We start from the raw sequence: 26,455 nt of genomic DNA, 5'->3' as shown, positions 1-26,455 counted from the left end.
AATATAATATAGTATAATATAATATAATATAATATTAATATAATATATATATGCTACCATCATATATTCCGCTATATTATTTATTATACTACTAATACTATATTAGTATTATAATATCTATATTTATATATAATATTATATTATTATTAATATTAATATTATACAATAATATATATTATCTTTTCGCGAGCCTAGAAAAGGCTCGGTCTTTCATGCGAAACATCGTCGTCGCGATAGCACGCCTATTGTTCTCGTCGCCGAAACGTATGGTTGTTCAGCGCGCGTCGAACCGAAAGCGGCGAAATCATTTTCTTTTTTTTTATAACACGTACACGTACACACGTGTACACGTACACAACACCGGCGATCGTATCGAATCTTTGAAAAACCGATATCATTTGGGACTCTCTGACGTGTGTTACAGTAGTCAAACTAATCTATATAGGGTGTTATCAAACAGATAACGTTGCCGGAGCTCCTATCTGGTAGCCATATTTTTGATACAATATATAGGTGATCGATATATCCACATATAGTTCTCAGTAAGTGAGAAACCTTTATTACGGTTTGGTCGGCTTTCGAAAAATTCGTACGTTCGCGTCGTTCGTCGCCTGTCGTCGCCCTTCGCCGTGCATCACCAACGAAATCTCGCGACTCTTTTCGCCAGCGAAACAGCGATTTTTTTGTGCGAAGGAGCCATCGCATGGCGCCACGAAAGTGCTGTTAACGAAAAACCGAGCCGACGAAATCGTTGAATAAAATCGACGGAAAAACGACTATTCGACGATACGTCGGGACGCTATAATTGCTATAATCGGGACGCCATAATCGTTATAATCGGGACGCCATAATCGCCATAATCGGGACGTTATAATCACTATAACCAGGACGCTATAATCACTATAATCGGGACACTATAATCGCTATAACCGGGACGCTATAATCGCTATAATCGGGACGCCATAATCACTATAATCGGGACGCTATAATCACTATAACCGGGACGCCATAATCGCCATAATCGGGACGCCATAATCGCTATAACTGGGACGCCATAATCGCCATAATCGCTATAATCGGGACGCCATAATCGCCATAATCGCTATAATCAATTAATAATAATTCGATAATTTCGACGCGCGACGGATCGGCTCGCTCGATTTCTTTCGTTTCGATCGGCCGGAAAATTGATTTTATCCTTTCGAATGAACTCGTCGCCGAAGATCAGCCGCTTTCGGGTTTGATCGAGAACGCGCACGTCGCAGCTGCGCGACAGTGGAGCATTTTTTGAGCCGACTTACATCGAATCGACGGGAATTGTATATATATATCTGCTTGCACGAGGAAAAATGGCGAACGGATACGACGACTGCTACGACGCTACCTGGCATCTGTTTCCACCGGACTATGCGGAAGAGGAGTACAGGTAACGATCTTTTTCGGAGATAGAATCAACGTTGTTCACGGCTTCTTTCGCAGAAATCGACGACTCGAAACGGTGCTTGCGTGCTAAATTTCTTATAGAACACTTGGTTATTTATCTATTATTTATTGTAACTTATATTGTATTTGTTTTTCTTCGCTGAACGAAGAAAGATTCGTGGAACCCGTCAAAATGACGGGTCACTAATTGCTTTTAATTTACTTACTTAAGGAGTCACTATTTTACTTTAATTTACTGTTAATTGATTTCATTCAATTTATTTGATTTCTATAAAATTCTCTTGTTCAAAATCGGAATAGATAACTTTCTAGCTATCGAGCAGATCCTTTCGTTTGAAAATAAGCAACATACATGAGCCGGTTACTGTGCTCTATGACCAATAACTGTGCCCTCGGTTCAATTTTCAAGCATAATTCACTTTCTAGTTATCGAGCAGATCCTTTCGTTCGAAAATAAGCAACATACATGAGCCGGTTACTGTGCTCTATGACCAATAACTGTGCCCTCGGCTCAATTTTCAAGCATAATTCACTTTCTAGCTATCGAGCAGATCCTTTCGTTCGAAGATAAGCGACATAAAAGAATGAAAAAAAGCGTCAGAACGCGCCGAGGGCGCAGCGATTCGCAATTTTAGCGTCTCCTCGCAAAAAACCAGCGCCCCCACCGCTGCTCCCAGCGTTCACAGAAAAATCTATCGACGTCGGTCAGGGTCCAAAGTGTCCTTAAAGTCCTTCGAAAGTCCTCGGGACGCAAATTTGCCGACACACGGGGGCTCTGTGCTGCGTTCGTTCGGTGCACAGCGAACGAACACGGAGCAGAGTGGGGGAAGATGGCTCCGGAAAAATGGAGTTCCACGTTCATTCATGAACTGGTCACAATGGAGCAACCGGATTCCGGAGTCATGAATGAACGTAGTACTATGTCTCGTAGTAGGTGGCTCGACGGGTGGGCTTCGTGGAAGCTCCTTTCAGAAGGGGGACGGGTTCCCCGTGAAGGGGCCCACCGTCCCTTCGATGCCACCGGGCCAAACGTGACCCGGACTCTGCACGGCTGGTTAAAGCCAGCCACCGGCATCGTTTAAGAAACATTTAAGAAGTTATACGAGGCACAAGGCACCGGCTAAGATCCATTCACGGCCCCTCCGGCCATTCTGTCGGGATTCCATGAGAATTCGGAGCTCTTAAGGCCGTAGAAAGCTTTATCGTCGCGTTCGGGTCCGTGCCTCGAGCACTCGGCCCTCGAATGACTTTTTCTCGGGACTTGTGAATGCGAATTTTCTAATAGACGTTCGTGTACGCCGTGATTCTCACCGGCATCGAGGATTTATAATGTCGTGTCCTTGGGTGGTATTTTTTGTGTGGATAAAATTAGTAAAAAAATAGTAGCAATTTTTGACGTTTTTCGTGGTATTTTTAACGCTAGATTATTATAACGCCGGAGTTATATAGATTATTATCCTCGGTTGCTATGTTTTGTGTGGACAAAATTAGTAGTGGAAATTAGTAGTAATTTTGCCGTTTTTAGGATATTTTTGACACTTGATCTAGGCCAAGGGGCGTCAGAATGACTAATTTATCAGTTATTATATAAAACCTGCAATAACATTCAATTTAATCGATGCATCGCAATGAAAACATAAATCTCGCAAACGTACTTAAAAAAAGTTAGCCCACATCGCCCATACGCGACTCGCGCGATTTCAATTTCTGGAAAGACGTTGCCGCGCCGTTGATAAATCGGACGCCATCGAAACGTTTGTTTTCTTATTATCACGTGTATCTAATCGTTGATCATACGAGCCGGACAACGGTGGAAAAAAAATATATATATATATATATATATATATATATATATGGAAGACCGTGCGCGCACGATGGTGCACGATGGTATCGATTGACCTGCATCGAGTAATAGCGGCGGATATATGTAGGTCGCGTGTGTGGATCTAGGATCGAGATTCGGTGAGAGATTGCGTCGTTATCGCGAATCAGATCCGTTGTGAACCTGAACGCGTCCGACGTTCTCGTTGATCTTAATAGGAACGGGTGTTGCCGATAAGGAGCGAAAATATTCGTATTAACGTAGAGGAATTGCACCGAAGTTCGGACGATCGCCGTTGCATGTTGCAATAGTTGCATTCCGCACGCGTCGGTTACGTATTTTTATTTCGAGTCGATTAGCGTAAAGAAAATGTGTCACAATTTCCTTCGCGAAATATATTTCGTTAAGCGTTTATTTTAAGTCCATTCTATCATTTTCGAAGCGAAAAATAACTTTCGTATTTTTTGATTGCATTCAAACGTTCGATTAATATACAATATATAATAATAATATACAATATATAATATTGTATTAATTAATAATAATTGTATAATAATATACAATATATAATATACCATATAATATAATATATAATATATAATATATCATATAATATAATATATATAATCTACGGTATAATATAATATATAATATTCCATATAATATAATATATAATCTACAATATAATATAATACATAATATATCATATAATATAATATATAATCCACAGTATAATAAAATATATAATATACCATATAATATAATATATAATCTACAGTATAATATAGTATATAATATACCATATAATATAATATAATATATAATACACAATATAATATAATATATGATATACCACATAATATAATATATAATCTACAATATAATATAATATATAATCTACAGTATAATGTAATATACAATACAGTATAATACAATACAATAACAAATAATATACAACAGACGAAATAGAAGCAACAATTACTAATTATTCGTCTTTCCCCAAAATCCAAATAAAAAATAACATCTTGCGTGCAAGCAAAAGAACGCTAAATAAATTATTTGCAAAATCCTTCCCAAAAACGACTTCTTAACGAAATAAAAACATCACACACACACAATTACCATTTAAAATAAAATTTAACCCGTACCCATTCGAGATCGCGGCTGATTTTTAAAGCTTAGTTCAGTTTCGTGGCAAATTGAACGCCACGTCGAAGCAGCAGCAGCAGTCCGCGTCGCGATTCGAATTTTTCTCGTCGCGTCGTCGACGGAGAATAACGATAACGCGGCGGCGAAAAGAAGCGGCGTACGTTTCCCAACAGTTTAATCTAGGGAAGATTAAAAAGCCGAAGAAAAGAAACCGCGGCGAACGCCGCGATATTGGCAAAGGAAAAAAAATGCCCTTTCCTTTCTCGCGCGCGTTATCTAATCCGCCGATCGCGACGATCGACGACGACACGGAACGCGAAGCTAATTCCTTCGCGGAAAGAGAAAACCGCTCGATTAGAAGCCGACGACGCGGTTCCCGATCGCTTTTCTTTTCGCGGAAAACTGGAAAAATCCGCGCGAGAAAAGAAAAAGAATCCTACATGGCCCGAATAGGCAGGCGATCGGGCGCCGAATGTTATAGAGCGATTAGCATATCTGATTAGGCGGATTGCACCGGAAACCGGAAGCGATCGTTTAAGGAGCAGTCACGCATATCGGTTAGGCGAATCCTTCGGCATAGAGTGGTACGCCTTGTTACATGGGTGCCGGACACACGCGAGAACCCCGAAAGGGCCGAAGTACCAACACCTGTTGGTTTCCACCATAAATTTCGGATTAATCGTAACTCGGATTGGTCGCTTGCCAAGGGTTACCTGCCTTGCCAGGTCGAACCGAATGATCGATAAACGAAATCGGTTCAGCTTCCTGAGAAAAGCAGATGCCCTCGATTAGCTTCACGATTTTCTTATGGACGGGCGGAATTTCGTCTTAGCGTTGATTCGGCTTCATTCTACTTTCGTGCGAGCTAAATTAACTGTTCCAAGATAATTCTATTATTAATAATAATAATAATTATTATTGTTATTATTGTAAGCAGTAGTAGTTGTAGTAGTAGTAGTAGTAGTAGTATAATTATTAGTAGTAGTAATAGTAGTATAATAAAAATAATTATTATTATGATTATAATACTAATACTAGTACTAAATAATACTAATAATACTAATAATACTAATACTAATACTAATACTAGTGCTAAATAATAATACTAATAATACCAATACTAGTACTAATAACACTAATATATAATACTAATAATACTAATACTAGTACTAATAATACTAATACTAGTAAATAAAACTAATACTAATACTAGTATTATTATAATAATAATTATTATTATAATTAGTAGTACTATAATAATAACTATTATTATTAACTTCTATTATTATAATTCTACCTTCGCTTGTATGTTGGACACCTTTGCATTATTGTTGGACACATTTACGAGTGAACTGCAATAATTACAGTGCAATTAATCTCATAATTATCAAGTGCAACGATCACAGCGTATAATAAAATTGCCAGAGAAATTTTTCAAAACATAATTCTTCTCCCATCATTCTATTAATATTATTGTAATTCTGATTCTTTGTCGTAGCAACAAAGATACATGTCAACACTAATTACTTAACATTATTTTTCGAAAATTATTGTCACCAAAATATACGAAAGCCGTGTTTCCAACTTGAATCACAAAAATTGTCTAAAATTCGTTCGATATTTACTACATAAATATTAGTAGTAGTAGTATTTAAAATATTTTAAAATAAATTCATTTCATATATATATATATAAAACAGACCTTGAAAACCAGCGCAGCGCCATTCGACAAAGAACTTCGTATCGGTTCGTTTCACCATTTCTCGAATCGCGCGTCCACGAAATGATTTACAATCCGCATTGTACGCGGTAATATTTTCGGGGCCCGTCGTCGAGCGCAAAGTGCAAGGCGCAATTGTACTTGACCATTTTTTTTACGATCCCCCGGTGTTGTAACGGCCACTCGACTCCGCCACTCGAGGACTACCGTTTCGATAGCCCGAAGTCTAGTGGCACTCGAGGAGGCGCATTGAACATTCAGATTCGCGTGTAATCGCGAGACTCTGTTCCCCCATTGACAAGCTCGTCGCAAGGCCCTCCGAGTGCAACGGGGTCCACGGACGGGCCCGTCTCGGAGGACACGAAATTTTCGGGCGAATCTTGCGCCGGCACGTCCGGGCAATAAATAAGGACTGCCAGGAGAGAAGAGGCTCAGGTGTTTGACCGACAGGTACCGATATTGTGATGGTAATGCGGCATCGGCGGAAATAACTCGTAAATGGATGAACCTTCCATTCATCGCGGCACGTTTCTTCGCTTCTCTCTGTACACCTGAGGGAACCTCTTCGGAGTCTCGGGCGAACCGAGGATGAAGTGGCCCATTCGTTGGCACCGAGTACGCGCAAGTGCGTCCCTAAAACTCGACTCCACGACGACGATTTCCTTGTTTTTCTTTCGGCTAGAACCAGTCGAGTGTCGAGTGGTTTGCGGACATAGTTTTCCTTTTTCCTTTTTTCTTTTTTTTACTGTGCGAAGATTTTAGTGGTTCTTTGTGTTTTTATTTCATTCGTATTGGGAGACGTTCGATGTTCGAAGCGATCGTTTCAAACGGCTTCAAACTACTTGAGGGCATCTTTTTTTTATATAATTTTTTTGAGGATTTCGGCTTGGAACGGTTTGACGATGTTGCAAGTAATTCGAGGGCATTTTTGTTTGTAATAGTTCGAGGCTATTTTTGTTTGAATCAGTTTGAGAGCATGTTTGCCTCAAACAATTTTTTTTTCTCGTTTTGAGAACTGTTTATTGTTTGAAACAATTTTAAAAATAAAATTTGGTTTGAGGCAATTCGACGATATTTTTGTTTGAAATCATTTGAGAGCATTTTTGTTTGAAACTGTTCGAGGACATTTTTGTTTGAAGCAATTTTGGGGCATTTGTGTTTCAAACAATCTTTTTTTTCTCGTTTTGAGAACTGTTTATTGTTTGAAATAATCTGAGAGCATTTTTGTTTGAGCCAATTGGACGCTATTTTTATTTGAAATCATTTGAGAGCATTTTTGTTCGAAGCAATTTGACAATATCTTCGTTTGAAACAACTTGAAACCATTTTTATATGAATCAATACGACACCATTTTTGTTTAAAACAGTTTGAATACAAATACCACACTATTTTTAAATGCTACCCCTATTTTCACCTAACAATTATAATTAATAATTTAATAACAATTATTAATTATAATTGTTCAGTGAAAATAGGGGAAGTATTTAAAAACAGTGTGGTATTTGTATTCAAACTGTTTTATATAATAAATATTAATTTAGATAATTGTTATTAAATTATTAATTATAACTGTTAAGTGAAAATAGAGGAAGTATATAAAAACAGTATGATATTTAATATAACCTCTAACACGTTCGTTCACCGATCCGTATTCACAAATTAAATCAGCAACCCCAAACGTCTCGCCTGTACAATAATTTTGGGACACCCTGTACAGTAAGCCGACGACGCTTATGCCATTTCGGGTAGATTGTATTCACTGGAGCCTCGCTAAGCGTTGAGTTAATCCACTGTTTGCTGGAACAACCGTCTCTGCTACCAGTTAATCCGATCGTCTTGTATCGGCTAGATCAGATTTCGTTTGTCAACGCCGACGTTCGTCTTCCTCGGGTCATTTTCAAAATTCTAGCTGGTGGACGGCGGCCGGTCATGAATGACCCGAAGAGAAAGAGAGAAGAGCCGATGCAAAAGGGAAGAGCGAGACAGGGAGGGGCCCTCACTTTGGAGCCACCTGGCAAAGCAATTAGACCCGAACACTGGTAGCAATAAAACCCTCTGTACCGCAACAATAAGCAATAAATTTGTCGACGTCGTTCCTGGACGACCATGTTTTCCTCTCGCAGACAAATTTTTCGGGCTCGCCTTATTTTACGACCATGGTGGCATAATTGTGCCTCGCTGGTGCCTAGCTGCTCGAACGAAACAGAAAACCCTGCACCGGGGCAGCTTATCCCGAACAGGCGGCCAAAGTGCAATTTTTCGAAGTGTACAGCGTGGTTTGAGACAATACTCTGAGATCTAAATTACTAGGAAAAGTGTTCCTTTTAGGGAGAAATGCTTTGAATAGGAATTGTGGAATTATACGTTGCAACGAGACGAGTACTTTTTGATCGCATCGCTACTATTATATTATTATATTATTATATTATTATATCACTATATTACTATATGATTATATCATTATATCACTATACTATTATATTATTATATTATTATACTATTATACTATTATATTATTATACTATTATACTATTACACTATTATACTATTATATTATTATACTATTATACTATTATACTATTACACTATTATACTATTATATTATTATATCATTATATCATTATACTATTATATTATTATATTATTATATTATTATATTATTATATCATTATACTATTGGACTATTATACTACTATACTATTATACTATTATATTATTATATTATTATATTATTACAATATTATATCATCATATTATTAAATATAACCATAAATTCGATAAAAACAGCTCGTTCCTTCAAACAATTTCGCCAAATTAAAAATAGCGTAACAATATAATTAAATTCATCCTGCATCCTCGAGACTTTATATATTTCATCAAATCGTATTCGCAGAAAATCCGCAAAATCACGGTCAACGCAAATTCGTCATCGATCCCATCGATTTAAACAAACAATTCCACTTCGTTCCACAGCCATCGCCGATATCATAAGGAGACGGCGGCAGATTCGACGGCCTCGACCGAGAAATAAAAAAATAGAAAATCATCGAGCCGAAATGAATTTCTGCGGAGAAAACGGTCTGAGAGGGCAGCACTCGATGATTGGAGGGCCGTAATAGTTGGTGGCACGATCCCCTCGACATTACCCAGTCGGCGGGAAGGCACCGCGAAGCAACGATCGCGGAGTAAAACAATGAGACGTAGACAAATTGGGTTGCGTGCTCGAAACAAGTTGGCACAGCTATCGCCAAACAGTCGTGGGATCCCGGCAAATGTTGCTCGATTGCCCCGGGAGCCTCGAAAACTTCTCTCTCTCTCTCGCTCTCTCGCTCTGTTCTTTTTGCTTTTCGCCGCCGTCCGACGCTTGGAGTTTCCAGCCGGAGCGAAGAAAGGAGAGGAAAACTGACGAGAGCGTCTCGTTGAATTCGATTCTAACCGAGTTAAAACGCGGCGGAACGCGCGCGGACGAGGACGCCCCGGGAGACTCTCGCTTCTCTCCGGCACGAAGCCGGTCTTTCCGCCCGATATTTTCCTCGAGCGTGACACTCCGTCTCCGAGAACGTCCACGCGAGCTCCGCGCACCCTTTAATCCGCTTCAACCCTCCCGTTCCCGACGTGTCCGCTTTCCTCCAGCGGACAAATTCCGCGAACCTTCCTCGACGCGCGACGGTTTTACAATTTGGAAATTATTATATTATTATATTATATATTATTACATATATAATAATATATTACATATATTATTACATATATTAATATATTGTTATATATATATATATATTATTATATTAAAATTACGAGAGAAATCGAGAGCGCAATCGAAGCTCTTTTCGCAGTAATAGGTACACTCACGGTCTCGAAGGTACCTATTACTGCGGCGATATTCGGCGAGAAGCTTCGGTGGGGTTTTTTTCGGGGTTTCTCTCTCGCCGAGGCGAGTCCTCGAGGTTCCGCGAGCAGATTTCTCGTCGGCTTGTTAAATCCAAGGGTGAGAAGTCATGAGAAAAAAGCTGGGAAGGTCTCCGGGATCCGCCCTCTTCCGCACTTTTGACTTCTTCGCCGCGGCCAGGGACACACGCGAGCTGACAAAGGCCGGCTTGAATAAACCGGAAACCCGCTCCATCGTCGCCTTTCTCTCACTCTGACATCCTTACCTGTTCCTCCGCTGAACCATGTTCCACGGACTGACCGCGCGGACGTATATATATGTATGTATGTATGTATGTATGTATATTCTGCGCGCGTGTTTATGCGGCCCGCTTTCCGCGCGATTTGATACAAATTGTGGGACCATTGTGCGCCCGGAGAAATGTCGTCCATTTGTCGGCGATTCGAAATTGGTAGGAATGATGCCGTGCACGGTGGGAGATCGCGTTCACTTGGCTACTTTAATTAGGTAGGGAGGGGTGTCTTGTGTTTTGGCACTGTTAATCCGGTGACAATTTTATAATTGATGAGGTTTTGGGATAAGGTAGAAAGAGTTTCCGTGCGAATGAATTTAAGGCGATATGCGGACGTGGAATATTGCGATTTGCAAAATGGCAGTAGACTCGTGTTATTAAATTTGTATTATATTATAATTGTATCATAATTATATTATATATCACAATTGTATTATAATTATATCACAATTATATTATAATTATACCATAATTATAGTATATATCACAATTGTATTATAATTATATCATAATTATGTTATATATCCACAATTGAATTATAATCATATTATGATTATATTATATATCATTAAAAAACGTGACCGATTTTCTGTAAATAGCACGATAGGAATATAATTATAATCTCGCGTTTCATCCATTTCTGTCTAATTATAACAATCATGTTCCCTGCTCGCAAACATTTTATCAAATCGACTGTTAATTGACGGCAAAATAAGGGATAAAATTTTGAGCATACGTATCTTGACAGCATATGCTTTCCTATGCACAAAATCTCAAAAATGTAATACAATATATAATAATATTTATAGTAACAATATAAATTAGATAATAATATAATTAAAATAGCTTCGAGTGCAAAGCGTTAACACAAAGCTACACACGATAACCTTGACGCAGCCTCGACGCGGCAAAGTCTAATAATTACCTGCGCGCTTTCGTCCTCGAATTAGCCGTTGTAACGTAGTCGCCCCGTTGTAACGGAGTCGCCCCGTTGTAACCCGGAATGCACAGCGAGGAGTAAATAACGATCGTGACGACGCGACGGTGCGCCCGAGGACGCTTTTAACCCAGTTTCGAGTATCAATAGATCTTGATTGCGAGAGCAGGATGTACGGGGAGGGAGGAGGGTAGGGGCGGTGAGTGGCCCCTAAAATCGACAGGGAGAGAGGCGAAGGGGAGGGTGAGGAAAAAAATCGAAATGACACAGTAAAAGCACCGCTAATGCTCTTTCGCATTAACACTCGACGCCGGAGAGTATGCTCTCGGTGTAAAAAAGCTCTGATCGATGGAGCGACCGGATTGGTCGGCCAGCGGCGAGGGCTGAAATCAACCCCCGAAACACTCCGCCGTCGGGATCCTAGGCACCCCGGCGCCCGGATTGGCCGGCCGTAAGCTCCACCCCGTGGAAACTCACCCCACCGTCCGCGACGCCAGCAGTAGATCGTCGCCTCGGCCGAGCAAGGACTGCCCGCCGCCGCCGTCGCTTTTCGATTCACGATATCCTTCTAGCGTTTCTCATTTCAATAAATTCCTTGTTCAACGTTCTGCGCTATATGCCGCGCTCTTGAATCCGAGTGTACCCGCCAGTCTTCGCTCTCTTCGCGACGCTTCTCTGTTTTCTTCTCGTGCGTCGATCGACGAGCGCGCGCGTCGAGCACGCGCGTCGAGCACGAAAATTCTAGGATACGCCAATGCGATCTTCGGGGCGTCTTTGCGTCTTTGTTGTTATTGTCTTCTCGTGATTTTTGGAAATGGTTAAACGATGGGACTTTTTGAATGACGTTTTGGACGACACGCGTCGTTTGCGATGATGCAATCTTGCGCCGAATGGAAGATTCGTTGTTGAATGGTTGGATTTTTTATATTTGAATCAGAGTGTGAACTGTTTTTACATTCGGTGAAATAATGGTTCTAAATGGTACTTCGTACTAGGTACATTGAATGAATTATAGTAATTTGTCTCTAATTGACGCGAAGATTGCGCACGAAAATGGTGCCTTGGGTCTTGTTGTTATGGTTGTTGGCAATCGGGGATTATGAGATAAATAATGTAAAAATACTGTAAGAAATGCTGTTGGAAAATAGTAAATACAGTAAATATATACTAAATATAATAGTAAATATAATAATATAGTGGAAATACTATGAGAAATACTATAGAAAAATACTAAATATACTAAATATAGTAATTAATGTAATATATAATAATATACTAAGAAATACCCTTAAAAGCGACCCTCTCAATTATCAACCGAATAATCATTTAAACTCGTCCCTCCCCCACTTCCCTCCGCTTCATAAAACGCGCAATAGAGCACACGTTCACTCCTCAAAATCCATATTTTTGTCCAAATCCAGACAAATAAAGCGACGAGCAATTTCATCGCGGATTCGCGAGTTCGGAGACTCGGACGGATTCCACGCAGTTCCAAGCAACAAAGCGTCCGAAGTAATCGCAATATCGGCCAGAAAATCGGCAGAAACGTCGCGAGTCGTTCAACCCCTCGGTCTCTTCGCCCAGGAACGTTCGAGAGCGAAGCCGACGACGAGGAGTCTCGGCGTGACCGCGGGGCGCGCGGGGGTTGATCGCTCTTATTCACGCTAAGAAATTGATTTCCGTGCACGAGGTCCGAAAGGGATGATCGACTGGCGTCGCAGTCGTCGCTGTAAATCGGCCGTGGAGAAATTCTGGAGCCGGTCCGCGGAGCGCCGGGCTGCGGCTCGCAGAGGGGTGGACTGTCGCGCGGCCAGGCCACGCGGGGTGAGCGCCGGAATCTCCGCCCCTGGCGAAGAGATCCGCCCTCGGGTTCGAGGGTGCTTGACGGCCGAAACGGCGCGGAGGTAGGGAACACTAGCCGTCAAGTGCTCGTCGAGGACACTCAAAAACTACAAGGGAGAGAGAGCGCCCTTCAGCCGCTGGGAGAGAAGGACTCCTCTTCGCTGTGTCCGGCGACCGGGTCCGTGTCCCATCGCCCGACTCTCTCGGCTCTCGACGATTTTCCACGGATTTAAAAAAACAACAGAAAAAGGAAACAAGCAAGAAGAAATCGCGGAGCGAAGATTTACGAGGCCGATCGCGAGGTGCCTCGTTCTCTTATCCGCGGACGCGTCGTCGCCTTCGCCGATGGAAACCGGGCGGATTGTTCGCCGGAGTCCGAGCCGTTTCTCCGCGTGTTCTGTGCCTGGACGATGAATTCGGCAGGATGCACACGGTGACGATTTGTGAATAAACAGTGTGAACCGTGTAATCGATGTTGCTGTGATTTAGTGAAGCACTGACGGACACGGACGGACGAGGTAGAGAAAACGGGACGAAAGTGGAACACGAGTGAATTAGTAAAGAAGGTACGAGAGAGAGAGAACGGCGAACGAAAAGCCACAGTAACTCTGTGTATAGGAAACGACAAAAAAGAACGAAATAGAATACTAACAAGCAAAAATAACAAGCAAATATCAAAAGTAAAAGTAATTGACGAGAGAAAGAGAGTGTAAATGATAGAGTTCGAATGCGAGGGAAAAGAATATAACGAGCGAAGCATTTGAGGACGTTCGCTAAACATGTACTGACGCCGCTAAAACACCTCTCCGAAACCCTTTCAAAATGGCGGACAAGAATAAGATTCTGCCCTGGTCGCTGCTATCCTATCCGACCAGTCTCTTGAATCACGTCTGGTACAGCCACCTTGCTTTCAATAATAGGTAAACGAACTAACAAAACCGCATACACCGCGTTTTACACCGCCGACAGCTTTTGTTATTTTATCACACACGCACACACACAGACACGGACACACTCCGGCGCAATGTTTTATCGGCTGGAAACCTGTACGAGGACCCTCTGTCTCTCTCGCATGCGTTTTTATTTTTTTGATTGGTGTATGCTTTTCGGTGGGATCGAGCGCGCGACGGGATCGGTCGACGCGTGGAATCGCGACGAAGATGTTTTCTTCGAGGATTAAATTTTTTTCCTAATTTGTGCTTAAATTGCGCACGGAAATGGACGATTTGGGAGGCGGGATTATTTGAGTCTCGCGGCGAGCTTTTATAGTTTGGCGATCGATGAGATAATATTTCGAAATGGTTGTTTGTTTAGGCGTTGAATTGATTATAGTTAATTTTTCCTAATTTGTGCTTAGATTGCGCACAAAAGTGGACAATTTGGGAAACGGAGATACGATTGTTGTTCGAGCTTTGCGCTTCGATTTTATAGTTGCTAGCAATCAATGAAATATTGACAAAATATTTCCGAATAGTATTTTGTTCAGACATTAAATGAATTGCAGTGAATTCTCCCTAATTAGCACTCCGATCGCCCACAAAAATACACAAAAATAAACAATTTGTGAAAAGGGGACCCGATTATTCGAGCCTTATACCTCGTTTTTATAGTCGCCGATCGTCAACAACTATAAACATTCGCCCCAAAACTCGAACAATCGTGTCTCCTCTTCCCAAATTGTCCATTTTTGTGCGCGATCGAAGCGCTAATTAAGAAGAAATTAACCGTGCACGCAAAAAGCGTTGAAAACACAAGCGAGATAAATTATAAAGTCACTGTAGAAATCAACTAAACGCCGCGCTATCTTAACAATAAATTTGGTCGATGAACGATGTCCATAGTTAACAAATAATAAACATATTATTAAACAATAACATTGTCCTTAGTTTCTCGCGATGTGGAAACTGTGACTTTCGTCGTTGCGATTCCGAGCCACTCGTACATACACGCTTGTGCAAGCTGTATTAATAACTATATATATAATAGCAAGCATATATATTAATAATAACATTTTTAATCGTTTTCGAAACCGGTTTATCGCGAACGATCAAGGTCCGCACGTGTCCTTAGCATTAAAATCGCCGGCGACCGTAACGTGCAATTGATTCGACACCGATAACAAATCATATCGTAGATTCCGTTTGTTTTCTTCTCGGGGGCAGCAACGTAACGAGCGCGTGTTCAGCGACGGATTCGCGGGCGCACATAATTTTACCGATTACATATACCGATACAGCTACAGTAATTTCTCCCGGAAATGCCAAATTTCTGGCTGTTGTGAATTGTTTTCTTTATTTTGTTAGTTCTACGCCTATGCGATTTATTGCTACATAGATGCTAAGGGTCGGCGGAGATAATACGATGCGAAATTAATAAGATGATATAAAATGGCCTGTTTGGCTTCGAATCGCGACACGTGGCCTCTGAACTGCCTTCGAATCTAGGCCGAAAATTAGAAATAAAAAAGTTGAGTCGAGTTGAGTCAAGTTATAAGTCAAGTTAAGTCGAGTTAAGTCGAGTTAAGTCAAGTTTAGTCGAGTTAAGTCATGTTAAATCAAGTTATAAGTCAAATTAAGTCGAGTTAAGTCAAGTTAAGTCAAGTTAAATCAAGTTAAACGAAGTTATAAGTCAAATTAAGTCAATTTAAGTCACGTTAAGTCAAGTTAAGTTAAATTATTTTCATTTTAACACACACCAGCACGCTGGCCGCCGCCTTATTTTCGCCGATTGCCCCGAGTTTCTGTGAAAATCAGCCGCGAGGCTCTAATAATCGCACTTAGTATTCTCAGATTTACTGGTATCAGTTCCGACGCTCGAACATATCCGCGAGAAATTACTGTAATCGGGCGGAAACGCGACTCGATAAATAACCGCGCGTCCCGTCGAAGTCACGCGCAATAATTCGTCGGTCTCTCGAGATCGGCGAACGATTACCACGCGGCAGATTTATCGTGGAAACGATCGCGAGACACCCCAACGCAGTCTGTCTTCTATACTCGTTGACGAGACAGATGATTTCTGATGATCGGATGATTTCTGAGAAGAGAAGAACTATCTTCTCCGACGGAAGAACGATTCATGTTCGCCGAACCGCGAGGGAAATGCAGTAATTTATAATAAAAACCTTAGATGTTTTCTAGATTTTTCTTTTTCTATTCTCTTAGATCTCTTTCTTTTCCTATTCTCTTAGATCTTTCTTTTCCTATTCTCTTAGATCTTTCTTTTCCTATTCTCTTAGATTTTTCTTTCCCTATTCTCTTAGATCTTTCTTTTCCTATTCTCTTAGATTTTTCTAATCACTGTCGACGAGATTTTTACGGTTGTCGACAATCGATAATTGCAGAAAACGTGCATCGACGCGCAAATTGTCCATTTTTGTGCGCAAGCTGATGATAATATAATTAGGGAGAATTTACAGTAATAATAAAAAGTAATAAAACGTTAATTTCGTTTCTCCAAAAAGAAAAAATTGCGGATCAGTTTGACCAAGTTCGACAACGAAGTTGTCGTTCACATTATTTATATTAGAACGAATTCCGTGCTACGAGCCGCCGAATGCATAATTTATTCAACAATAATCCCCGTTTGTTTATCGTTCTCTCTCTCGGCACGAAAGAAACATCTCGGCGACGATTGACACAAAAATTTCAGCCGTTCAAGGGAGGATGAAGTCGGTCTCGATAACGGTCCCGATTCGGATCCGATCTCGCGATTCGCGCTCGATGACTATGGCACACGATCATCGCTTCGATATCGCGGTACAATAACCGAGGACTTGGAAAAAACTACGACGAACCGATTAACGAGATAAAGGAAGAGCAGGCGACGGCGCGGTTGAACGATAAAAGAAGGAACAATGCGTCGAAGAACAAAGCGTATCTTCGAACGGATTCTGTCGCGTCTATAGAAAATTATAGAGAATGATAACGACGATTTGCGAGTATCTGGGGGAAAAAAGAAATTATTATTAAAGAAATATTGGTGATTTTATGATAGACGCGACAGGACATTCCAAGATTATGTACAGTCATTTCTCTAATTCGCGATCAGAGTGCGCTCAAAAGTGGACAATTTGGGAAGAGATTAATAATTAATATTATTATTAATATTAATTATTGTAAAAACGAGCCGCATTATTCGAGCCGCTCGAACAATCGTATCTCTTCTCCTCGAATTGTCCATTTTGGTGCGCAATCCGCGCGCGAATTAGAGAGAAATTACCGTACAGATTACATTTCGCGGCATACAAGTCGTCATTCTTGAAAACTCTCACTCACGTCGCTGTGATTCCGAGCGTTCCTCTCACGCGTTTTAAAGCGCTCTCTTCAGGTTCACGCAGAGCCGCGCGCAGCAGCTTCGACGACGAGCTTTCGTCGAACATCTCCGTCGTGTAGGTGTGTTTCGTTCCGCCGGCAAAATTAGACAATTTTCGAGAACTTGTTTCATTAAAATCTTGTCTACTCCACCGGAACTTCTTTCATTAAACCCAGCGCCGTTCCGCGAAGCTGGTATACCGCGTTTCTTCCGCGATCGAGCAAAAGTTGCGACGGATCTGACGAAGTTCCGCGGGTCTAATCGCGATACGGCGTCTTCGCAGAGAAAAAAAGAAGAGTAATCCCACAAAATTGCCAGTATCTGGTCCCTCGATTTTACAGCTGTATCTTGAAAGCTTGATGATGGAAAATGATGAACCTATACCTTTCACGGTTTACTAATTATTGAGGTACTAATATTAATTTCAATGTTAATGATTAAATTCAGAAATATTGCTTTGGATTTGAGGAATCCTGTCACGATTATTTACTGTATAAATTTGTAATATTTTCGCGGATGTTGAACTATGTTTGCTGTACCTGATTGGTGAAATTTTGAAATTCTAAATTCTGAAATTTTAAATAAATTATTTATATAATATTATATAATATTATTATTTTATTATTATGTTATATATAATATATATAATATTATTATTTTATTATTTTAAATAAAATTGCCAGCTCGACCTTTATTTATATCAAATAAATTATCTGTTCAACTTATCGAGTAAAATAAATTTTACTCTACCATTTATTTTATATTGAAAATTTATTATCCGCTGAGAATTCGTTTTATTCGACGTGGCAAGCCGTCGTCCGGCAGAAAATTCGCTGCGAAAGTCGCAGGGCCCAGATGAAGGCCTCAACATTGGGACTACTCTTTCGACAGCCGTCGCATTGAAGAACGTCGACGGTCGTTCGGACTCGATTTGTAGAAACTCTGGGACAGGCCCGGGGGCCTTATTCATCGGAACGCCGGAACGTGCCGCGATAATAGGTCGTTTGGCTTAAACTGGGAAGCCGGGCGTTCGCTTCTGTATCGGGGACAGGTTGTTTGGCAGGAAAACTGCAGGTATCCACGGAACGGCCGGTCCCTCGGCGGGAAAGACGCGGCTAATCGGGTTTTAACGGGCCGGTTAGCTTCTTGACGCTCGCCAACGCCAAGCCGCGCCGTTTCCCAAACAACGGCACAACATTCGAAATTGGATTAATTTGCTCGGAGACCCGAGCTTTGTCTGCGACTTCTCGACTCGCGGCGCCCCTCGCCTGGAACCTGCTTTCAATACACAGAATATCCCAAAATCATGGTACTTCCGGGAAATGAATTCCCGAGCTCATTCGAAGCAACTTTTCCCTTTACAGAAATTCTCTCCGAGCCGTCGTTTGCGAGTTATTAACGAAAAACGAGGACCAATCGAAGAGCGAGCGCGGTCGGCGCTCCGCCCTCGTGAGTCGCGTCGGCTGTATGACTCAGCGGCGGTGGCCGCGAGGGCGGAGCGTCAACCGTATGCGATCACTCGTTGGTCACTGTTTTTCGTTGATAACTCGTAAACGAAGCGGCGGATTAAATTTTCGCAAAGGAAAAAGTTGCTTCGAATGACCTCAAGAATCCTTCATTTCCAGGAAATGTCATAATTTTGGAATACTTCGTGTATATACCTGGCTATGAAGCTCTTATTTCTCCTTCGTTTTCATTTTTCGCGTAAAGGTTTACCGCTTCCCTCAAACACGAAACAACTTTCTTATGCACGGCGCCATTTATTCTCTAGAAAAAGCACTCTTCGCTGTAATTCGGCTCCACTCTCGCTGCATGGTGCAAGCTAGTTTCGGCGATCATCGAGCAGGCTTTCGGTCGATGTTTATATAGATCAGATGCGTAGTTTGTGAGACAATAGGCTAGTTAATTGGCCAAACAATAGGCTAGTAATGAGCGCCTAATTTATTCATACTAAATCATAGAAGATCGACTTTTGGAGAATGCAAATTCTGTGAATTTTTCGCAATAATTCCGGCTCCGATTCGCCGCGAGATTTTTTCACGATCGTTCATTTTTCACTAGGTTTATTTTTTAAAGCGCCCGGTATTTAGTGGAATGCACGATGAATGTTAGTTCGCCGGCAAAAGCGATCCGAGCGTTGCTTTTAACGCGTTCTTTCTTCTGTTCTAGAATTTTGGAGAGCATAAAAATGCCCCGGACCAGTTTCCACATCCATGACATCCTTCAGCTCGACTCGAAGCCGTCTCAGGAGGAAGCGGACGTCCAAGGTAATCAGGATAAATAATACACAGGGTGTCCCAAAAATGTACTCGATTCTTATTGGCATACTGTTTTTCGTTGATAACTCGTTAACGGTGCCTCGGAGAACATTTTCGCAAAGGAAAAAGTTGCTCCAAATGATCCGAGGAACCCGCCGTTTCCGGATTGCGAGACATTTTTCGGACATCCTGTAAATGATTGTCCGTTCGCGGGCGTCGAAGCTCTCGCTTCGTTCGACGCACCGGCTTGCGAAAGCTTCGTTGCCACAGTTTTCGAAACATTTCGGTGCAGGTAGCACCACCGTTCTGCCGAACGCGAACGATGTCCCGTCGGCGTATCAGCAATTCTTCGAGCACACGCAGGCCATGCTGCAACCGGCGTTGTACGCGAACTTGAACAGAGGGACGCTGCCTCCGCCGCCACCTGGTCTTCTCGGATGGCCGGCTGGACCGACGCTGCCGACTACCTTGCCTCAGCCTTTGGAAGAAGTGAACGGTGAGTAAATGATTCACTGATTCGCCTTTGCACCGTTTCGATGACGGGGGGATTCCAGGGGGGATTGTTCCTTCGATTCCGAAAGCAGTCTTTTTTTAAATGACTTTGCTTTTAGCAAACTTTAGCAAAGTATTTTAGCAATATTTATTCAGCGAGATTTAGCAAAATATTTTTGCAAACTTTAGCAAAGTATTCTAGCAAAATTTATTCAGCAAAATTTCGCAAAATTTAGCAAAGTATTTCAGCAAAATTCAGCCAAATTTCGCAAAATTAATTCCCTTCGCTTTCCATAAGATATCCATTTATTCAATACAATAACAACCCTTACGGAAAATCTGCAAAAATCGGAACGAATCCGCTACCTGTGCGATCCGGCAACCGCAGCATCCCCGAGCACCCTTTTTCTAACCGCGCAAGCACAGGGTGCAAGAGATCTCTGCTCGATTTCTAACATAACCAGAAAACAGAGAAGGGAGAGAGAGAGTTGAAAGAGGAGAACACGAGGAGACGAGATAAGGAGAAGGAACCGTGAAAAGAGGCGGCAGAGGCTGCCGGAGGATTTTTTGGGCGTGACGGTCCCGATTCATCGTGGCCGTACAGGGCGACACGCATCTGTCCTCGAAAGGACATCTGTCCTCGTATACGGGCCAATCGGCGCGCAGGGGCCACAAGGACCTTTTTATAGGACCATTAGATCCTGCTTAGCCGGGGCGGACCAATTGTAGGGTGTTAAATGAATAAGGGTTAGAGGACGCGTCCCCTCTTCTGGCAACGGATATTTGCGAATCGCGTGCTTCCACCGCGACGACAGGGGATGCTTCTGATTCTTGCGGAGAAGATCGCGTCGGAATCGCTTCGGCATCGGTAACGGGGAGAATTTGAAACAATCGATGGGAAAAAGGAAACATCGAAGCGCTTGGACGAGCAGTAAATTCGTCGTAATTTTCATTTCCAAGCGAGATTTTCATTTCATTTCGATCGAGCAAAATTTAGCTAAGTGTTTTTTAGCAGAATTTATTCGGCAAAATTTAGTAGAATATTTTGGCAAAATTTATTCAGCAGAGCTTAGCAAAATTTATTCAGCAAAGCTTAGCAAAATATATTCAAATTTTGCTGAAATACTTTGCAAAATGTTGCCGAATATACTCTGCTAAAATGTTCCGCTAAATTTTGCTAAATTAATTTTAGATAATAATATAAATTTACCAACAATTCACCCTAATTACCGTCAACCAAATTCTTAAATGAAATCGTTTACTCGAATCAATTAAATTAAATTGATATCGCGCATCGGAACAGCGATAATAAACGCGACGCGACGCGACGATCGCGGATCACTATGCCGGCCTTAATCCACCAATATTTTGATTAGCCTCTCGCTAAAGTGGCAAATACCACGGTGGCCGGTAGACACGGTAATTTAATGTACATCGACGAGTTCCCTCCGCGCCGGCGGGCACACAATAACGCTTTTGTGAGCGATTCCCGGGGGCCGGTTTGGGGAGGGTGCGAAGAAATATATACAGCCTGTTTGATGCCACCCCGATCTAGCTATACACCCCATGGGATCAACGTTGTATTATTTTCATGGAAGATTAGGCCTCGACGACACCAGTCCCGTGATTTCAATTAGGTTTCGTTGCTTCGGTTTCTCTTGCGGTGATCGTCGATTACGACGACGTTCGAATGAATATGTATATAAAAAATAGAAACGATAAAAGGGTTTTGTTAGTTTAATGCTGATAAATATGACCGCGAATCTTTGGGCAAAATAAATATTGTCTCCGACAAATGCAAGAAATGCGAGATGAACGAGAACGAATTTCTTTTCTTGACAGTCGAACGACGAATTGTTTTTACAAAAATGTGACTCGTTGTGCTTGTATTATATCTATATTTTTTATTATCTATATCTGCGTATATTATATTTATTTTAATATATTTATTTTTTTATTTTTATATATTTATTAAGTTATATTTATTTATTATTTATGCAATATATATAATATATTATTATATTTATATTATACTATATTATATAATGTATAATATAGTATATATAATATATAAATATAATACTATATTATAATATAATATAATTATATGATATTTATTCTATTATATATTATATACAATAGATATAATATAAATATATAATAATAGAAACATATAATAATATATCGGATCGAATAGACACAAATAATTATTATTCACGGTGTCGTTAAAACGTCCCGACGCCGATGACGTCATTAGAGAAATGACGCGAGCAAATCGCAGCTGCACTTTTAACTACCCTTCGATTCTTAATAATGATTGCCGACAGATGCGGGCTCGCATCGATTTCCTTCTGTCTTGCTAGCTCATTCTTTATCGTTCATACTTTAGCTTGCAGGTGTTAAGAGACTTTTATTATATAATTAGTTACCCCCAAATCGTCCACTATTCTACAAAATCTTCACAGAGAATACAACCCTTCAGCCTCAGAAAATGAATCGAAAAGCCGCCAACACTTCAAAGCCCCTGCAACAAATAAAACCGTAACAACCACAAAACGAAACAACAAACAAATTATCCACCCACAAAATCACGTCCCAAAAGACGTCCCTAAATCAGCCGTTTTGCCAATTCCAGTGCTGCAGCAACCGGACTCGACCAGCCCGACGATCTCGGACCTGTCGTTCGCCCCGAAGCAGGAGACGAGCCACGAGTGCAAAGAAGAGGAGTCCGTGGACTTCGAGGACGAGCAGCAGACCAGCGAGACGCAGCCCCACGAGACGGAGCACAAGAAACGGAAACGGCGAGTTCTGTTCTCGAAGGCGCAGACGTTCGAGCTGGAGCGACGTTTCCGCCAGCAGAGATACCTGAGCGCGCCGGAGCGGGAGCATCTCGCGTCGATAATCCGGCTGACGCCAACCCAGGTGAAGATCTGGTTCCAGAACCACAGGTACAAGACGAAGAGGGCGGCCACCGAGCGAGTGGTCGAGGCCGGCGGCAGCGGATGCTCGCCCAGAAGAGTCGCCGTGCCTTTGCTGATCAAGGACGGCAAGCCCTGCCAGTCGAAGCTGATGGAGCCAGCCGCGTACCCTTCCACCGGCCAGGTGCCAATGCCGCCCTACATGCAGAAGCCTTACTGGTGGTAAACGCGAACCCGCCTGCGAACGGTTTGCCGACGAACCTAAACGAATCTAGGGGGTTGCGCGCCGCATCTAGTCTGGTCGGAGCCGGAGGACCGGCGATCGAAAGCTTCCTGTTCCGCGCGACGTCCACTGAGCGGCTTCAGCGATGGCTCATTTCGAAGAGCAGATCGCGGGCTTGCCGAAGAGCCATGCGAGAAGACTCGCGATCTACCTTGGCGCCGTCGGCGAGAGGAAATCCGAAGGGAAGAGAAGCTGGACTTAGCTACCGTCGACCGGGAAGTGATCGCGGAACGCTTCGAGAAAAGTTTTCGATGAGGAAAAGCTGCGGCAGACCTGGGCAACGAATTCGCCGAGGTGTCGGCTAGCGGATACCCTAAAGGATCAGCGATCGGGACTCTGAGCGACGGCAGAGTCGCGGAATCCGCGCGGATGACTCTTCCTCCGGGCGCGCGAGCGTCTTCGTGCAGCTGTTTATAAGACGTCCGAGCAATCCCGGTGCCATAATCTGAGGAATCGGTGGTCGCCGATCGTGCTGTCGGCTTTGGCGGTTGTGTCGAGGTCGGTTATGTCAAGGTTATCGATCAGCTCGAGTCCGAAATCGCGCCGCGTTGGCTGGCCAGTCGCGAAGCTTTCGCTCGTCGACGAGCGATCGGCTGGACAATGGTTTTCCTGCTGAGAAAGGTGTCCTGCGAGCAAATTCGACGGCGATCGGAGGTCGCAAGATGGCCGACTCGCGGCGGAAGAAGGGAGAAAATGGCGCGGGCACGCGCGAAACCAAAGATAGCTCGCGATCGTGTTGCGGCGAGCGTGTTCTCGCCGGGCGAGTTAAGTAGATAAGTGAAACGAGATATAATAGAGAGCCAGATTTAATAATTCGCTGTCGACGAGCACGAGTTTCATTTCCTGTTCCGTTTGTCCCTGTGCAAAATGGCCGGCCGATGTAGCGCGCGCGCGCGCATCGAGGCCTTCGCGTTCGCGCTATCGACGCGATTTTTCGAATCGTAATCCCCGGTGAACCGCGATAGCGGAAAGAATAGACGAGCGTTCCGTTCGAGATTTGACAGTGTGCAAACGTGTTCGCGTGTCCATGTGTGCGTGCGCGCGCGCACGCGAGGGGGGAAGCGTGAGAGAGCGAGGGAGAAGGGTGATCGTCGCTTACGTAACTCGCTGACACCTTGCTTTCTATCAATCTAATCGCGCGATATATCGAAGATAAGAGGAAAGAACGATGAAAAACAATTTCTCTCTCTCTCTCTCTCTCTCTCTCTCTCTCTCTCTCTCTCTTCGAACGCGGCGAGAAATCATTTCACGGAAAATAATGTCGGCTCCCGACGATTAGGGAGCTTCGGAAAGCGTGTCGTTGGAATTTATCGATTAGGACGAAAAATTAGCAGAAACTTCGAACAGGAGAAACTTAGCGATTGTTTGTTGAATTATTCGAGCAAAGCGGCACGGTCGCGTTCGAGGACCCGTTGTAATATAAAACATGGCCAGTGTTTCGCCACCCCCCGAACCCCCAACCCCCAGCCTCTGAACCCCTCCGAGTTCCTTCGCGAAACGAACGATCGTTTTGTAAAATCCTCGAAAACGCCACACGTCTCTCCTCCCGTGTTCACTTGGTTAAATCTGGTCAGAACTTGGTTTTATGATGTATAGATGATAAATCGTGGATGTAATGTGACAGTTGAACAGTCGATAGAACAGAAAATCCAGTTTATCGCCTTTAATTAGGTAGGTTGTATATATGTACATTGTGTATAATACATAGTAGTCTAATATATCAAATACATATTTAATAAAATTGAATCTTAAACTATTTTTGCTACGGTCTCGTTATTACAACCACCCTCCCCCCAACCCTCGCGGATGTTACAAAGATTGTCGTGAGATGCGACAACTAAAAAGAAAATCTCATTCGTAAAAATAAAAGTAGGCCTTTTTCTCAATCGATTATTTATTTATTTATTTGTTATTAGTAGGAGTATTATTTTGGAGTTATTATTATTAATTGATTATTATTATTACTGTCATTTATTAACTATTATTATTAATTGATTACTATTAGTACTTATTAACTATTAATTGGTTATTATTAGTATTTATTAACTATTATTATTAATTGATTATTATTAGTATTTACTAACTATTATTATTAATTGATTATTATCAGTACTTATTAGCTATTATTATTAATTGATTATTATTAGTACTTATTAACTATTATTACTAATTGAATATTATTACTATTATTATTTGCTAATTATAATTATTACTGGATTACTATTATGTATTTATTTTCCTTCTCATTAATTAATTTGAATTCTACTAAAAAAAATTTTATCGACGAAGAGAGTTTCTAACTATAGTAAATAAGGCGATAATAATTCCAGCATTCGAGGATATCAGCATTTATCGCAGAATTCAGCGGAATTACAGCGTTCCGTAACAGCAGATCGTACAGCAAGAATGCGCACGTTACGGTTTTGCTTTTAATACGATCAAACAATGAGCTGCAGACAAGCGCGCTCCCTCGGTCCCTTTTTATTTCTCTCCTCGACCGTTCCATAACGTTTCCCTTTTTCGGGACACGCCGGATGCCGGTGTAGCTTGAGTGACAAGCTTCCGGTTTCCGTTTCCGAGCAGCCATCTTGTTACCGGTTTAGATTTCCTGAGGGCGTCCTCCACCCAAGCCTCGATGGGGAGAGACCGCGTTTCGACCTCTGTCGAAGACTTTTCAATTATCCAGTTGATCGCGAGACGATGTCATTGTTCTTAGAACAGATCGAGGATCCACGGCGGTGATTTTATTCTGCGACGGAAATTAGAATATTCTTTGCTTATCTTTATCTTTTGTTAAATTAATTGCAAGAGACAGAAGTTAAATGAAAATGTATTTCTTCTGTTAATAATTGTCGTAAATTAATAAATGTCGAAGAGGAGATGACGATGTACTTAAATTTGTTGGATCTGTTTACCATTTATTTATTTAATTATTTATTTATAGACTTCTATGCGGCTCTGTTTTATTTGCTTTATAATTATATTCAATATTATCATTGTAATCGAAGGTATTAGTGAAGCTTAAATGATTAAATGAATAAAGAAAATTGAGGCAACTGAGAGAATAAAGAAATATTAAAATTCGATATGTTTCA

The 26,455-nt window shown here is 41.9% G+C and overlaps 1 protein-coding gene across 2 annotated transcripts; it reads left to right on the top strand.

Moving 5' to 3' along the window:
* The first annotated feature begins 537 nt into the window (after window positions 1-537).
* On the top strand, window positions 538-25,116 carry LOC117224528 (uncharacterized). 2 transcript variants are annotated; one of them, XM_033477519.2, is made up of 4 exons: window positions 538-1,426; window positions 19,579-19,676; window positions 19,960-20,163; window positions 22,795-25,116. In XM_033477519.2, exons 1-4 carry the CDS (start codon window positions 1,350-1,352, stop codon window positions 23,301-23,303), a joined length of 888 nt encoding a protein of 295 aa, XP_033333410.1. In that variant the 5' UTR covers window positions 538-1,349; the 3' UTR covers window positions 23,304-25,116. The 2 variants fall into 2 exon arrangements, with proteins under 2 accessions (XP_033333410.1, XP_033333409.1); XM_033477518.2 differs by lacking the exon at window positions 538-1,426 and adding an exon at window positions 12,815-14,015.
* Window positions 25,117-26,455: the final 1,339 nt, after the last annotated feature.

The sequence above is a fragment of the Megalopta genalis genome, chromosome 16, assembly GCF_051020955.1.
Source record: "Megalopta genalis isolate 19385.01 chromosome 16, iyMegGena1_principal, whole genome shotgun sequence".
In the NCBI taxonomy this organism is placed as follows: domain Eukaryota; kingdom Metazoa; phylum Arthropoda; class Insecta; order Hymenoptera; family Halictidae; genus Megalopta; species Megalopta genalis.
This window is presented reverse-complemented; position numbering and strand designations above follow the sequence as displayed.

What these genes read in the sequence shown, in the direction of transcription:
- LOC117224528 (XM_033477518.2), top strand. Translation starts at nt 13,918, where the DNA reads ATGGCGGACAAGAATAAGATTCTGCCCTGGTCGCTGCTATCCTATCCG. An exon ending in CACCTTGCTTTCAATAATAG is followed by an intron (nt 14,016 to 19,578) that starts GTAAACGAACTA and finishes CTTCTGTTCTAG; the next exon opens with AATTTTGGAGAGCATAAAAA. An exon ending in GGAGGAAGCGGACGTCCAAG is followed by an intron (nt 19,677 to 19,959) that starts GTAATCAGGATA and finishes ATTTCGGTGCAG; the next exon opens with GTAGCACCACCGTTCTGCCG.